This window comes from Botrytis cinerea, chromosome 1 (assembly GCF_000143535.2).
Source record: "Botrytis cinerea B05.10 chromosome 1, complete sequence".
Classification (NCBI taxonomy): domain Eukaryota; kingdom Fungi; phylum Ascomycota; class Leotiomycetes; order Helotiales; family Sclerotiniaceae; genus Botrytis; species Botrytis cinerea.
Window position 1 is genome coordinate 1,886,961 of NC_037310.1, and position 13,126 is coordinate 1,900,086.

Here is a 13,126-nt window from a genome sequence, read left to right on the forward strand (position 1 = left end):
CGGGCACTGAAGGTGGTCGATCTCGGGCTGTTCGAGGAAAAATACCTGTTCTGGTATGGTCTGCTTTGTCTACTTCTTCTAGTCGTTCATCTCAATCATCATTCTTGTTCCATAATACTGCGGCAAACAAAGGACGGGCAGTCATCCCCACAGACGATATTTCCAAATTCGACTACATGCGCCAATGCAAGAAAAATGTCTGCAACATGGATGTTTGCTGAAACGGAACAAGAATGGTCAGGGTGTCAACATGGCCAATTCTTCAGAACTGGCATAGCTGCCAAGTTCTTGACATTGGAAATAGAGTCCTCGCAATCTTGTTCAGTATGAGTGTAGAACCTGTTGGAAGGAAATGGCCAGCAGCTTCACGAGATCGACATGTGTTCCTGTGCGCTTTTATTTATCTAGCAACAAGTACACCCACAGACCCAAGTTTTTAGCAATTTTTTTTCCAGATTTCCCGTCGAGTAGTAGTTCTACCTTGCAGCTGTTGCCGCACTAATTGTCTAGCTGAAAGCTCACTGCCGGTAAGGGATGCTCTTTAGTCAAGATTTTCCTCGCTTTACATTCAAGTGTGGCAAATCTGGTTAAAGGTCAATATTCCGCACGGTGCTAAGTGGTATATTATCATATCTACAATAACTAGAGATTTTTGGTGACAAAAAGGGCAGGATACTCGGGTAGCTGTTACGTGTCATATTTGGATTTCGCTCGATCGTCTATATTGTGAAAGTAGTTCTTGTTTCCTCTACAGTCTTTGAAGAGTGTACAGATATTCTAAACTCCATATTCATGATACCCATCTTCCGAAAACACGCGATATGTGTTGTTCCGATCCTCTGCTTTTTCCAACAGATCTTCGATAACTCTTGTATCTCATTGCTTCTGAAGTCTTGAATATCAACCTCTCCGTGATCGAGTCAATTCTTCTTGAGCTTCTCGAGCGTCTTTGATTTCGCGATCGAGTTGAGCAGCTTCTCCTGCTTGCGCTGAATTCTGGGAGCTCACCCATACTCTCCCCATTCTTAATCTATTAACATTTGATTCAAGTTTCTGGCTTTGCGTCCCACTCAAAGAAGAGAAGGAGTCTAGCAACTTTTCTCTTTCAAGTCTAGTCTAGGCGGGGTGTGTGGAGGCGATGGACTATCACTTAATGGCTGGCGATTACCTTGGTTCTGATGGGTGATTAGATCTTCCGCCTCCAAGGCATTTGTCGGAAGCTCTTCACCTGCAGCCCAATTAGATCTATCTGAGTTTCTCGTCGAAGTTTGAGAGTTCGAGCGTTCTGTCGAGGAGGAACTTTCCCTACCTCTTGCACGATCTTCTTTGGGAGGGTTGCTACGTTCTTTCTTCTTGCCATGGCCCTTGCTGTTGCTATTGCTGTTGCTATTGCTGTTGCTATTGCCAGATGAGACGCTACTAGATTTGCTATGTTTGCGTTTCCGATCTTCGTTGTCGATGGATTTTCTATTGAAGCTAGATCTAGAAGGCGTTTTAGACTTCCTCAGATGATGAGGATTGGAATACAAAATGAAGAATTTGGATTCCACCTTATGTATCGGGGTGTTCTTATGTACAAATAAGACTATAGAGTTATACGACCTGATATCAATCCACCAAGTTGCCATGGTCTAGACGAAGTGTTTTTTGCAAAGATTTCGGCATACTATCTGGATAGACTACTCTGCTGGCTCCATTCCGCCAAAATAAGACAGGGCTTTAATCGTGACTTAGGTCTGTATTTCTAATACTCACCAACACAAATCCCTATCTTCGAAGGAAAAATGAAATCAGAAAACAATAGTAATAACAGAACCCTGCAGGCCTGAAGATGTCAGTCAGTAGACTTGGCCAAATCACATCGACCGCGAAGTTTGTCACCCTACCCTAGGGGACAAACGTGGTCTAAATCGGCATTTTGCAAAGCAAGGTTAGACACTCGATCAAAATGCTCAGAACAGCATAATTACAGACACAACCAATGCTAGAGTGCTAGGCAACTCTAATGGCAATCAACCTCAGCTTTTGCATCGGTTTTGGCATCATATTCCAGATTCATCAATATTACATAAACACTTTGACTACAATATGATACTACATTTCTCTCGCGAGGCAAATTCATCTTTCCCCTGAAGCTTCGTCTGAATACTCTGTTTCCAGACGATCACCGCATGTCGGCTTTTCATCAATCCCCAATTCATCTGTCTTGGGGTAGCCTCGCTCTCGATTTTCTCTTTTGAATGCCAACACTAGAACCGTCATGCAGACTGACCGCGCGAGAGGCTTTCTGTTCACTCTAATGTGTACTTATACGGCTCAACGGTTGACCCTTTTCGTAACCACCACTGACAAAACAAGCTTTCGGCTCTAGTATCTGTGCAGATACCAAACGTCATATGATCTGCGCGTATATCTCACTCGAGAGTTAAGAGACAATACTGTCTAGGCAAGGTGGAAGTTATCAAATGAATTCATCTGCACTTTTTTTCCCCTCGTTTCTTTTAAATTCTCACTACTAGAAGCTTTATGACGTGTGGCCAATGGCCAAGACGAGTCCAAATTCACTCGTTCTCAAAATTTGTAGTAACATTCCCCAGTATCAGGATTGCACGTAGAGAGAGCTTTAAACTAATTGGTTTCATTAATTGTCATCAACGAAAGAACCATGGTCTCATACTCCCATGCTCCTGAAAGCTAGAAGAATCTCGAAACAACATGAGTGACATGTATCATAATAAGTACCGATGAATTCCATCACAGAGCCATCACAGCACCCACAAGACCAACCGCCAAACCTCCACAGATCTTCAACATATCAACACCCAAGGCACCAGCGGCACCCGTCTCATTAGTGACCGGCCCAGTCGAGCTTGCACTCGCCGATCCAGCCGTCGCCGTCGCCGTCCCAGTCGTCGAAGTCTTCTGAGTCCCACTTGACGTCTGTGTCGCACCGGTAGCCGATGCAGTTGCAGCTTCGCTAGCAGTTTCGCTTGAGATCAAATCGCCAAATCCATCTTTACTGATGATGCTCATTTCTGCCGTGTAGATGGATCCGATGAAGCTGGCGAGAGGAGAGGGCAAAGCAGTCAACACGGATGTGTTTGGATTCTCGCCGTTCTTAACATCGACTAGGAGGGACGATTGTAACGCTTCGAGAGAGTTGAGAGCGGCGGTGTCGGTGGCAAGGCTGGAAACTATGGGTTGGGTTGCAAGGTCGAGGATGTATGATTGGAGGTCGTCAACTAGAGCTTGAGTTTGACTTGGGGAGAGTGTGTTAGTAGGAGAAGTACAATTGACATGCACAGAAAGGAAATATTACGGCAATTGAAAGGGAAAAGAAACCCCAGAGTTTGGGAGTAGATGTAGGTAAAATAGACATGTCAAACGTACGATGCAGTTGGCGTCGTTGGCTCTGGGGCTGGAGATGCTGAGGCCAAGGCAATGAGCCCAGCGACGAGAAGTGAGTTTGAGAAGTGCATGCTGTCAATGTCGGAAATAGTGATGTTAATCAGGCTGCACAATCAAATGAGAGCTTGATTTTGACTATTTTACACGTGAAATGAGATTGATGGAAAGATCATTAAGTGTGTCACAAAAAAGCTGAGGAAGAGCAGGAAAAATGGATTAAAGTAATGCTGTTTAGCCCCCACAAAAGATGATCTGGATGCCTAGCAGCCCATGGTTCCGTTTTTCAACGGTTAAAAATTGTAAAATTTATGTCCCTGGAGAAATCTATTGGTTACCTTGTTTGATCAGACCCCTGAGGAACGGCGAATGTGACATTCTAGGAGAGGTAATTTGATGTTGCTCTCTCTTGGAAGTATTGAATATTTCGGCACGTGTAGTAAGCGACCCGAGCTACCTAAGCTCACCAGGATATCTAATTCGATGGAAAGTAATGGTGGGATGGTGCTGAGACCCACAACCCATCAGCCGCAATTCCGCTTTCCCATCTTCAATGCGCTGTGCACGCATTAAGCATCCTGCTGTGCTCCCCACGCTTCAAAACACAGGCCACGTAGAGAACCCAAGATTTTTCGTTACGCCGAGAGGTTATGTTCGATGTCGGCCGTTGACTCCCTAAGGAGCTTTAAGGAAGTAATAATATGGTTTTCATAATTGTTGAAACCCCTTTTCTGTAGCCGTCAAAATATCTAGCTGAGTTCATACTCTTTTACCAGCCCTAATCAGATCTGATACCTTTGGTGGTAATACCAATGCACTTCGGTCGTTTCTTGAATAGAAATCTACCAACACCATGGCTGTCTTCTCAGGAAGGTCTTCGTGAACAAAATGACCAGCCTCGGGGAAAACTTGCAGTGCATACTTCCCTATTGATTGTCAATTCAAGCCTGCTCTTTTCAGACTTCACATTCAAAGATGGTTCTTACCTTGCATTTGTCCAATTGTTAACTCCTTGTCAAGCCTGTCTGTCCCCGCAAGCAGTAATAGCTTTCCACCTCTGGCCTCAAGAAACTTTTTGCTAAGTCCAACAAACCAACCTTCCCAAAATGGCTGAGTGGCCCCCAAGTTTGTACGCCAAGTCCACGATCGTGATCCACTGGCTTCTTCGTTGTGCTTCAGTAGCCCAGGCACACTTGTCCGCGCTGACAACGAATTACGTATTGTCCTCGATCTCATGTGCCACTCAATGCCAGATTGCAGTGACGGAAAGCCTAGTGGGCGAGTCGATAAGTAAGTTTGCATGCTTTGTAGAGCATCCATAGCAGATCCCTCGACTACATCAAGAACTGCGTATCCAAGAACCGAGTTGCCCAGTTTTCCGCCCTTTGCGACATCTGTAATAACTGCACCGCCAAGAGAGTGACCAACAAGTACAAGAGGCGGAAGTTGCTTCCATCCCATTTTGTCTTTTGTGGTTTCAATAACATATAACAGATCTGAACTCAATGTTTCTAGACTAAGATCAAGAAGTGCTGCCTCTGGAGAGATATCCGTAGAGCCATGGCCTCGAGCATCAAGGGAAAGTACACCGGCAGAAGGTAGCTTTTTTCGAATCTCCGACGTCAAAACAGCAAACGAGAGACCGGATGAGCCTGCTCCATGATGCGTAACAAACAAAGGTGCTGACCCAACAGGAGACGTAAGGTATACATGATGCATTATGATCTCCGCTTCCATCTTGCGTTCGAGAAACAGTTCTCGTTCAAAATAAGTCGTCCATGGTATCTGGTCCATCGTTCGTTTATTGGGAACACTGACGGTATGGAATGTATCAGCCCGGCACAAACAATGAGCAAGAAGCAAGAACAAACCCTTGCGGCCGAGCAAACAAATTCTGATTCGAGGATGGTATGATGGTGCCAGTAGATGAAGCTGAAGATGCCGAGGAAGAATCGTCATCTATTGGCAGATCGGGTAGTTCACTAGGCACATCAATCCCTTCTCCTTCTTCTTCGTCGGCCTCGTTGAATTCTGGCGGAGCAAACTTTGGTAGTTTAGGCTTAACAAAGGACCTTTGTAAATCGCTCATCTTGAGGGTTATTTGCAGAAACCAACTCTGCGAAATTTATTTATATCGTCTGCTGGAAATCATTTGTGAGGGAAACAAATTCGAGTCCCAGCAAGCTATCGACTGAAAACCAGATTATTTTAGAAGAAAAATACCAATTTGTGTATGAAGCTCCCAAGAGGTTGACGAAATAGGTAGATTTAAATCCATAATGATGTCGTCAGCCACACAAAAGCACCAGCCATTCAATGCAGAGATAAGATAAGAACATCGCTTAGTAATATTCAGACGGCGAAGGATGTGCTCGAGGATGTCATCATTTAAACAGATTCCTGGAGAGGGAGGGGAAGGGAACTAATTGGTTGAAGTTAGTAGCACCAGAGAGGATGATTTATGTAGGTATGTATGTATGTATGTATGTGTGTGTGTATGTATGCGTGCCGCTTATTAACCTTATATTTTATCAGTAGGCACGTATATTACATAGGTGTGTAGGTTGTCACCAGTCCAGTGACCGATGTCTCGATGGACCGACCGACCTACCTCCTTATTATTACTAGGGTGCTAAGCTATGGCACAAACAAAGAATGACATCATCCCCTTCAATTCCCTCGGTCTTCTCTCCCCAACTCCAAAACAAGCTGGTTCATTGACCTCCACCTCCACCTCCGCCTCCGCCTCTTTCATATGTTGGGTATCCATCAATGATCACTGATCAAGCCTCAAAATCTAAAACCAATGCTACGGACGGGAAGAGGAGCAGGGACAAGGGCAATACGCAGCAGCAGCAGCAGCAGCAGAAGAATCCCGGTGGTAGGTAAATGCTCACAACCACACATACACACATATACCGGTATCTACCACACACAAAAGCTACCTAGCTTCATCAACGCGCACAACGCCAGTTCTATTGGGCTTAGATCAACAACAAAACGATCTTCTTTCCTTGCTTGATCTTGATCTTGACCTTTAGTTCATTTCTACCATTTTCTTGACTCTTAACATTCTCGGTGCCCAGGTTATTTGCCAACCTAGTATCTCATGGTGACGACTGATCTCCTCCTTAAATCTATTTTCATTTTATCCTTCTGCTCAGAAGATCCGATTTCTTATTATTCCATATCAGTCCTTTCATCTCTTACTCACGATATAGCTTGTCGTGATTGTTGTCGCAGAAGTCTCTCCACAATTAGGAATCCCTCAACACAGTTATCATGGCTTCCTCCTTATGGGGTTCCAAGAAGGATAACGAACATCTTTCAGCCTCGGGAAGTGTGCGTTCTCATTCCCATTCTCAAAATGGAGATTCGAATGAGCCCGTAGCTTCTCACCAAGTACACTCTCAACCTCATTATTCTCATGAAGCTGACGAGCATACTCGTCTACTTCCACCAAGCCGCGATGGCTACTTGAGTCCCGATGACCCTGCTGTAAGCTTCTCGCCCCCTTCTATTTCACCTGCCATCAAGGCTGCAATCTCCCGATGGTAGATTTATTGTAACCTTATGCTAATAGTTTATCTATGCAGGTATCTCCATATAATTTATGGAGCGTACGATTTCTACGATACTTCACGGTCCTGTTCGCCATTATCACATTTCTGTGGTGGGTGTTGCTACTGGTATCAATTTTTGTTTCCCCGCCGGGCATGCACTCAAGGGGCTCTGGTTTCTTCGACTTCTCGTATACTACTTTGACCCTCGGCCTGCTACTCATTGTGCTTCTTTTCTTTTCGACACCTTCCAAAGCCGCACAAGTAACATGTCTTGTCATCGCCGTGATTCTATTGGTCGACATGATAATGATTGTCGCTGTCCCACGCCTTCGTGTAGAGGAGGGATGGGTTGGGATTGCTAGTGTTGTTTGGGCCCTGCTCATAGCTATATGGACGATTGTTACAGATCGAGTCGTAGCGGCTGGCAAGATAGAAGAGGAAGAACGCTTAACTGGCCGAGCAGAGACTCGCCGAACACTCAGAGAATGGTGTTCCGTCTTAATATCTACAATCATTCTTGTAATTTTGGCAATTGTTACCGTTCTCTTATCGGTTACACTCATCTTGAGATCTCGCGATGCCTCCCTTGCGCCACCAGGAGAGCGATATTACGTTGATGGTGACAAATACCAAATACATGTCTTTTGCGAAGGTAATGTTACAGACGCAAAGGGCAAGAAGAACCCAACAATTTTATTTGAAGCTGGCGAGGGACCGTTCGAGCATGGTATGCTCCAGATTGCGACAAATGCTTTTGCCAATGGAAGCATTAGCCGGTATTGTTATTCTGATCGACCTGGAATCGCATGGTCTGACAATGCGCCATCTCCGTTCTCAGCAGGCATGGCAGCGGACGCACTTTCAGAAGCTCTAGCTCGTGCAGGTGAAGAAGGCCCCTGGATTCTTGCTAGTGCAGGTGTAGGCAGCATTTATAGTCGAATTTTCTCCTCCCGACACGCTCGTGAAATTGCAGGTCTTCTTCTCATCGACCCTCTCCATGAAGATCTTCTCTACCGTCTCGGTACACCACAGAGGGGCTTTGTTCTCTGGGGTCGTGGTATTCTCTCACCTCTCGGTCTGGATCGTACATTTGGCGCCATTTTCAAGGGTCGCACCCGTGAAGATCGAGTATTCGGGCGTTCAGCTTATCAAGGTGGAAAGTTTCTCAAGGCCAAACTTCAAGAATCTCTGGTAGCCAATTCATTGACGAAGAATGAGGTTAGTAGTGCAAGGAATATACAGTATGCAAGTACACCACTTGTACTGATAAGTTCCGGAATTGAGGTTAGGAGAAATGACGAGTGGAAGAGGAAACAAGAAGATCTTAGTCACTTGACGGATAACCTGAAAAGTTGGGATGTGGTCAAAGGGGCTCCTTCGGAGGTGTGGAAGACACTCGAGGGAAGAGAGATCATCGAGAAGAGGTTGAAGAAGTTGGTCAAAGGAGCTGCGGACTTTGAAATAATGGCAGAGTTAAATTGATAATGAGCGAGGGAAAGGGTCAGCAACGAGAATCATAGGACATTACTTTCGAAAGCAAATGAGCATATGATGGGTATATATATGAATGCCTTTTTTTTTCTGGAGGTTCTTGATTAATGGTTGGTACATTTGCATTTCTATTTTGGTGCTGGATGGTCGGGTTGGATGGACTTCCATATTCTTTTATGATTAGTTTACCTGTTTAACTATGTAATCAACACATACCATTCTTTTGAAACTTTACTCGGTTCTCACCTTTATGATGTCTTGACCCATCTAAACCCAGTGTACATTCAAGCAACATACCGAATTGTAATCTTATTCACTCAAGAATCATTCATCGTATCCCTTCCCCTCTCACCTCGACTCTATCTGTTCCATTCGAAAATCGACACAAGTCACTTTGATTTACTTCATGTGGCCCCTCTAATCATACCTAGTATAGTACTGAAATGTACCGTCACAACTCAGCTCTAGTATTTGCACTTATACAAAGCAACACTAATAAGCTCCCCTTAAAACTTATATATCTCCACTAAGGACCCTTTCCTTAAGAGACTAGGTAGGCGGTTTCAGATTTAAACTTGGAGCAAGAATGCAAAAGTTTCTTACGATACCAGATATGCGACAAAAGTCGGAGATACTATGGAGCAACTATATTCCAGAACCCCTCCTTCCTCTATAACATCAACGGTGATCATGACAGGCTCATATTAATCTTCATTTATTCATATTAATCTAAACTGTGAAGAGGTAGGTCATGATACATACTATGGCTACATACGCTTTTCCTAATATCGTCTCCGTGTCTGCTTTTCATGGTAACCTTAACGCCAATGCCTTTGCTATACACATGCCACCCCAAACCATCTTTCGGAATCATGATATCATGTCAAACGCCGATCAAGAACTGCTTAGAATATTGGATATCCTTAAAGACAGGTCAAGGATAGTGAGATGTTCGTCTGCACCATCCACGAGTCGTTTGTCTGCTTCTGAAAAGAGAGCTACGATTTTGTTCTTGTGGGAATCGGCGATCAGTTCGGAGTTGATGATGGTTTGGTACAGCTGTTGTGTGTGTGTGTTAGCTTCTATTACATTTTGTGAATGTGAGGGGAGGAAAGAAACATGCCTGCGAGACGACCTGTGTGCCACTCCACCCGTCTGCCACCATATCAACGACTACTTTGGATACAGCTTCGTAGACAACTCCTCTTGATCTCGGTTGCATGGCCTTGACCAATTTCTCAATCGTGTTGTCTGGTATAACTCCTGCGATATCCTCCACGCTGCTCACCGTAACCATCTTTTCATCTACATCCATTTTATCTGCATTGTCCCTCTCTTCACCCTCCTGACTAACCGCTCCCACTAACCTCGCCGCACTCTGCAAATATGTAATAGCTTTTCTCAGATCTCCCTCGCTGCACTTAATCAGGGCTTCCACAGCCCCCTCCTCCAACCTAACACCCTCCTTATCCGCAATTTCCCTCACTCTAACCACCGCATTCCCCTTATCCAAACTCTTGAACCGAAACTTGCTACACCTACTCGCCAAGGGATCGATGATCCTCGTCACATAGTTGCAAATCAAACAAAATCTTGTAATCCTACTATACGTCTCCATTGTTCTTCTCAACGCACTCTGCGCATCTTGCGTCATACTATCCGCCTCATCCAATATAATAATCTTGTAAGGCGGACATGGATATTTCTGACGATAGGCGGGCGACGGATTGGAAAGTTGCATGCGGGCGAAATCTTTTACTTTTTCGCGGACAATAGATATACCTCGTTCGTCGGAAGCGTTTAGTTCAAGGACGCGGGATTTCATGAGTTCGGGACCGTAAAGTTCCTTGGCGAGAGCGAGTACTGTAGATGTTTTACCCGTGCCCGGGGGGCCGTAGAAGAGCATATGCGGGAGCTGGGAAAGGAGATGTTAGAGCTGGTTTGAGGAGGGGGAAAGGAAGGTGCTAACATTGGAGGATTGCAGTGTGCGTTGCAGAACAGTGATGGTATGATCTTGCGCCGTAACATCCCCTAGACCTTTGGGTCGACTACGAATCCATCAGTAAAGTTATCGAAGACAGAGATGGCACTGGGAACAAAAGACTGACTATTTTTCAACCCATGGCTGCATGCGATTATTTTTCTTAGCTTCTTCTTTTGCATTTACGGTGCCGTTTGAAGCCGCTTCCGCCTTGCGAGCTTTGATGTCGAAGAAGCTGGCCATTTTGGAGAAAATCGTGAGGTTTTCCGAGATTTGACAGGTCGCAAGAAAGTTTGAATTTCAGATGTTGGAAAGTGTGTTCAAGGGAGACGCGTCGTGAAATTCCACTCTACGCGACATGTTTAGCGCGAGGCTGTAATATCAAGAAATATTATTAGGCTGCCTCGAGCTCATCACATGCATTATAATTCTGTTGTCTGTCATTTCGATTCGAAAGCATTGGTATCAAAGGAAGTGTTCGAATCATATTGTATGGTACTGCAAAAATTGATTCCAAATTTGACTTCAAGGATGGCTATTTAGCACCTCCATCTAACAGAATATTTCGCTTTTACAAATTTAACCAGAACATTGGTTCTGTCAGCTTAACCTAAGGGCAGATTCTGCTCAGTGACATATAGACCTTAATTGAACCGACAATCTACACCTTCAAGTTCGAACAAACCATCTGCATTAGCTCAGAACAATGTTGCTGAATCAAGTCTGAAAGTATCCATGTGAACATTGACGTTTGAATCCTAAACATCACAACCCACGAGACCAACCTCCGACGATTGTGATCAATCCGACGTTAAATCGTCTGTCCTTATAACTCCGAGATTGCCATCTAGAGTAGACCAAACTCCACCAATATTCGAGATTCCCAACTTTTGTCTGCCTTCTTCGGCGCCTTGTTCCTCGGGAAGACACCCTAAAAGACGCTGAAGATCTTTGAGAGTTTGATAGGCTCCTGCAAGAGCAGATTCCCCATCTTCCAATCTTTCCAAAACTGCTTCCTTAGTCGCGATGCTACTCGATTCAGCTGCAAAGACCCAAGCTTTGGCTCTGGTGGATAAAGTTGGCTTATCACTATTCGAAATTTCTTGTTCAAACGAAATTGGCTCTCCCAGTCTCTTCCGTTGAGGATTGTTAACAGTCTGCATAGGATAGGTAGGCAAGAGATGGCTTTCATCGACTAGCCTGTCTAGATCTTTGCTGGCTTCTTTGCATTGTTTTGCGAGACTGCTGGTGAGGTAAGATCTCTGCTGTATAGTAGATTTCTGCTCGTTTGAAATGAGAACCAGGTCTTCCAGGTAAGAGAATGTCGACGCGTTTCTGGAATTAGGGATGTCATTTGTAGGCTCATCTATGAGCATATCAGAGGAGTCCTCTATTCCGACTTCTGTGGGAAGTGCTGTAGTAAGATTTTCAGTAGCAGCGACAAGTAATCTTTTCCTAATTTCAAGGTATTGTCCATATATTTGCTTTATGGATGCAAGCTGAGACTCAATGTATTCCTTTCCAATGTGCTCAGGTATGCTTGAATTTTGTCCCTCTGATGCTGCTGGCGACTCTCCAGCCTTTCCTAATTCCGTCTCGATCCAGTTGATCAACTCATTACGAGTTGCTTCTAGTGCTTGTTGTCGAACATCCCGTTCTTGCTGATCCCTTGGTGTACCAGCATCAGTTCTGACTTTTGCCAATAACTTTTGTTCTTTTTTGAGAAGAAGTTGTGCACGTAAAACTGACTTCTCTAATCGATCGACGAGCGATTTCAGATCAGTTCTCTCAGAATCTTGAAGATGTTCTATCGGTGCCATAACACTCGGTGGAACCGGCGGTAAAGAACCAATATTTTTCAGCACGTCCACGCTCTTCAAGTCGAGATAGTCTTGTGTCGCTGCAGGCTTCTGTGCAAGTTGATCCACGACATCTTGAATGATGCGAAGACGCTCCTTCCTCTGGCGCAGCTTTTCTAGATCTAAGAAAGCATGTAAAGCCATCTCCTTAGATGCAACTTTATCAAGAGTCCTTGCTTGAATCTCGCTGTGAGATTCTAGCTCATCACGCTGTGAACTGATTGCTGCAAAGTCTCTTTGAGCCTTCAAATTAGCTTGAAGGCTGCGTAGGTAATCATGCTGAACGCCCGGAAAGCCTAAGCCTTGTGTCACTTCAGAGGCAGGTTCTGCAAGAGACAAAGTTGCAGGTGTCAAGATGCTGTCTCCAGAGTTCACATTGGAATTTAAGTGGGCAGCGAGAACATGCCGAACGTGTAGGGCATCTTGTCTTTGCTTGATATAAGGGCTCAAGGTCTGATGTATTTGTCTAATACTCTCGGGAAGAGTTGCTAAATCATCCATTTTGACCAGAACATGAATATTGATAAGTTTGCTGGTGTGAAGATGTACAGGGCTGCGTTGCTCCGGGCAAAGTTATATTTACTTTACTTTCTTATTATTGAGTGATCTTGTTGACGTGTAGCGGCATACGGCTCCGCTTGGTTCGTGGCATATAACATCGAACCAACAACAATTTGATACATAATTATCCCAACTGTAACTTATCAACACAGTATCCCTCAGAACTTTCCATTCCGGCTTGAACGATTTCATGACATTACCCGATATTTGTTCTATACATAATTGAAAATTTACGACCAGGACCTATATTTTGGCAAGTGTGCTGA

At 44.6% G+C, this 13,126-nt stretch overlaps 6 protein-coding genes across 6 annotated transcripts; 1 reads left to right on the plus strand and 5 right to left on the minus strand.

Moving 5' to 3' along the window:
- Positions 1 to 912: 912 nt before the first annotated feature.
- On the minus strand, positions 913 to 1,869 carry BCIN_01g05320 (hypothetical protein). The gene has a single exon (XM_024690540.1). The coding sequence runs from the start codon at positions 1,626 to 1,628 to the stop codon at positions 1,089 to 1,091; it is 540 nt and encodes a 179-aa protein (XP_024546309.1). The 5' UTR covers positions 1,629 to 1,869; the 3' UTR covers positions 913 to 1,088.
- A 583-nt stretch (positions 1,870 to 2,452) lies between these two features.
- BCIN_01g05330 (hypothetical protein) lies at positions 2,453 to 3,591 on the minus strand. The gene is made up of 2 exons (XM_001561358.2): positions 3,391 to 3,591; positions 2,453 to 3,259 (listed from the first exon to the last, which is right to left on the minus strand). Exons 1-2 carry the CDS (start codon positions 3,477 to 3,479, stop codon positions 2,755 to 2,757), a joined length of 594 nt encoding a protein of 197 aa, XP_001561408.1. The 5' UTR covers positions 3,480 to 3,591; the 3' UTR covers positions 2,453 to 2,754.
- Positions 3,592 to 3,815: 224 nt separating this feature from the next.
- Bcppe1 lies at positions 3,816 to 5,649 on the minus strand. Its single transcript, XM_001561357.2, has 3 exons — positions 5,277 to 5,649; positions 4,392 to 5,218; positions 3,816 to 4,331 (listed from the first exon to the last, which is right to left on the minus strand). The coding sequence occupies exons 1-3, from the start codon at positions 5,492 to 5,494 to the stop codon at positions 4,165 to 4,167; spliced, it is 1,212 nt and encodes a 403-aa protein (XP_001561407.1). The 5' UTR covers positions 5,495 to 5,649; the 3' UTR covers positions 3,816 to 4,164.
- A 464-nt stretch (positions 5,650 to 6,113) lies between these two features.
- On the plus strand, positions 6,114 to 8,779 carry BCIN_01g05350 (hypothetical protein). The gene is made up of 2 exons (XM_001561356.2): positions 6,114 to 6,903; positions 7,002 to 8,779. The coding sequence occupies exons 1-2, from the start codon at positions 6,688 to 6,690 to the stop codon at positions 8,448 to 8,450; spliced, it is 1,665 nt and encodes a 554-aa protein (XP_001561406.1). The 5' UTR covers positions 6,114 to 6,687; the 3' UTR covers positions 8,451 to 8,779.
- Positions 8,780 to 9,150: 371 nt separating this feature from the next.
- Bcrfc2 lies at positions 9,151 to 10,762 on the minus strand. Its single transcript, XM_024690541.1, has 4 exons — positions 10,568 to 10,762; positions 10,429 to 10,507; positions 9,583 to 10,374; positions 9,151 to 9,518 (listed from the first exon to the last, which is right to left on the minus strand). The coding sequence occupies exons 1-4, from the start codon at positions 10,681 to 10,683 to the stop codon at positions 9,354 to 9,356; spliced, it is 1,152 nt and encodes a 383-aa protein (XP_024546310.1). The 5' UTR covers positions 10,684 to 10,762; the 3' UTR covers positions 9,151 to 9,353.
- Positions 10,763 to 10,858: 96 nt separating this feature from the next.
- Positions 10,859 to 12,864, minus strand: BCIN_01g05370 (hypothetical protein). The gene has a single exon (XM_001561354.2). It carries the CDS (start codon positions 12,798 to 12,800, stop codon positions 11,241 to 11,243), a length of 1,560 nt encoding a protein of 519 aa, XP_001561404.1. The 5' UTR covers positions 12,801 to 12,864; the 3' UTR covers positions 10,859 to 11,240.
- Positions 12,865 to 13,126: the final 262 nt, after the last annotated feature.

Coding starts and splice junctions, on each gene's coding strand:
- BCIN_01g05330 (XM_001561358.2), bottom strand. CDS start 3,479: ATGCACTTCTCAAACTCACTTCTCGTCGCTGGGCTCATTGCCTTGGCC. Junction 3,260..3,390: donor CCAACGACGCCAACTGCATC/GTACGTTTGACA, acceptor ACTCTCCCCAAG/TCAAACTCAAGCTCTAGTTG.
- BCIN_01g05370 (XM_001561354.2), bottom strand. CDS start 12,800: ATGGATGATTTAGCAACTCTTCCCGAGAGTATTAGACAAATACATCAG.
- Bcppe1 (XM_001561357.2), bottom strand. CDS start 5,494: ATGAGCGATTTACAAAGGTCCTTTGTTAAGCCTAAACTACCAAAGTTT. Junction 5,219..5,276: donor TTGTTTGCTCGGCCGCAAGG/GTTTGTTCTTGC, acceptor CCATACCGTCAG/TGTTCCCAATAAACGAACGA. Junction 4,332..4,391: donor AACAATTGGACAAATGCAAG/GTAAGAACCATC, acceptor GACAATCAATAG/GGAAGTATGCACTGCAAGTT.
- BCIN_01g05320 (XM_024690540.1), bottom strand. CDS start 1,628: ATGGCAACTTGGTGGATTGATATCAGGTCGTATAACTCTATAGTCTTA.
- BCIN_01g05350 (XM_001561356.2), top strand. CDS start 6,688: ATGGCTTCCTCCTTATGGGGTTCCAAGAAGGATAACGAACATCTTTCA. Junction 6,904..7,001: donor TGAGTCCCGATGACCCTGCT/GTAAGCTTCTCG, acceptor TTATCTATGCAG/GTATCTCCATATAATTTATG.
- Bcrfc2 (XM_024690541.1), bottom strand. CDS start 10,683: ATGGCCAGCTTCTTCGACATCAAAGCTCGCAAGGCGGAAGCGGCTTCA. Junction 10,508..10,567: donor CAGCCATGGGTTGAAAAATA/GTCAGTCTTTTG, acceptor ATGGATTCGTAG/TCGACCCAAAGGTCTAGGGG. Junction 10,375..10,428: donor GCACACTGCAATCCTCCAAT/GTTAGCACCTTC, acceptor CTCCTTTCCCAG/CTCCCGCATATGCTCTTCTA.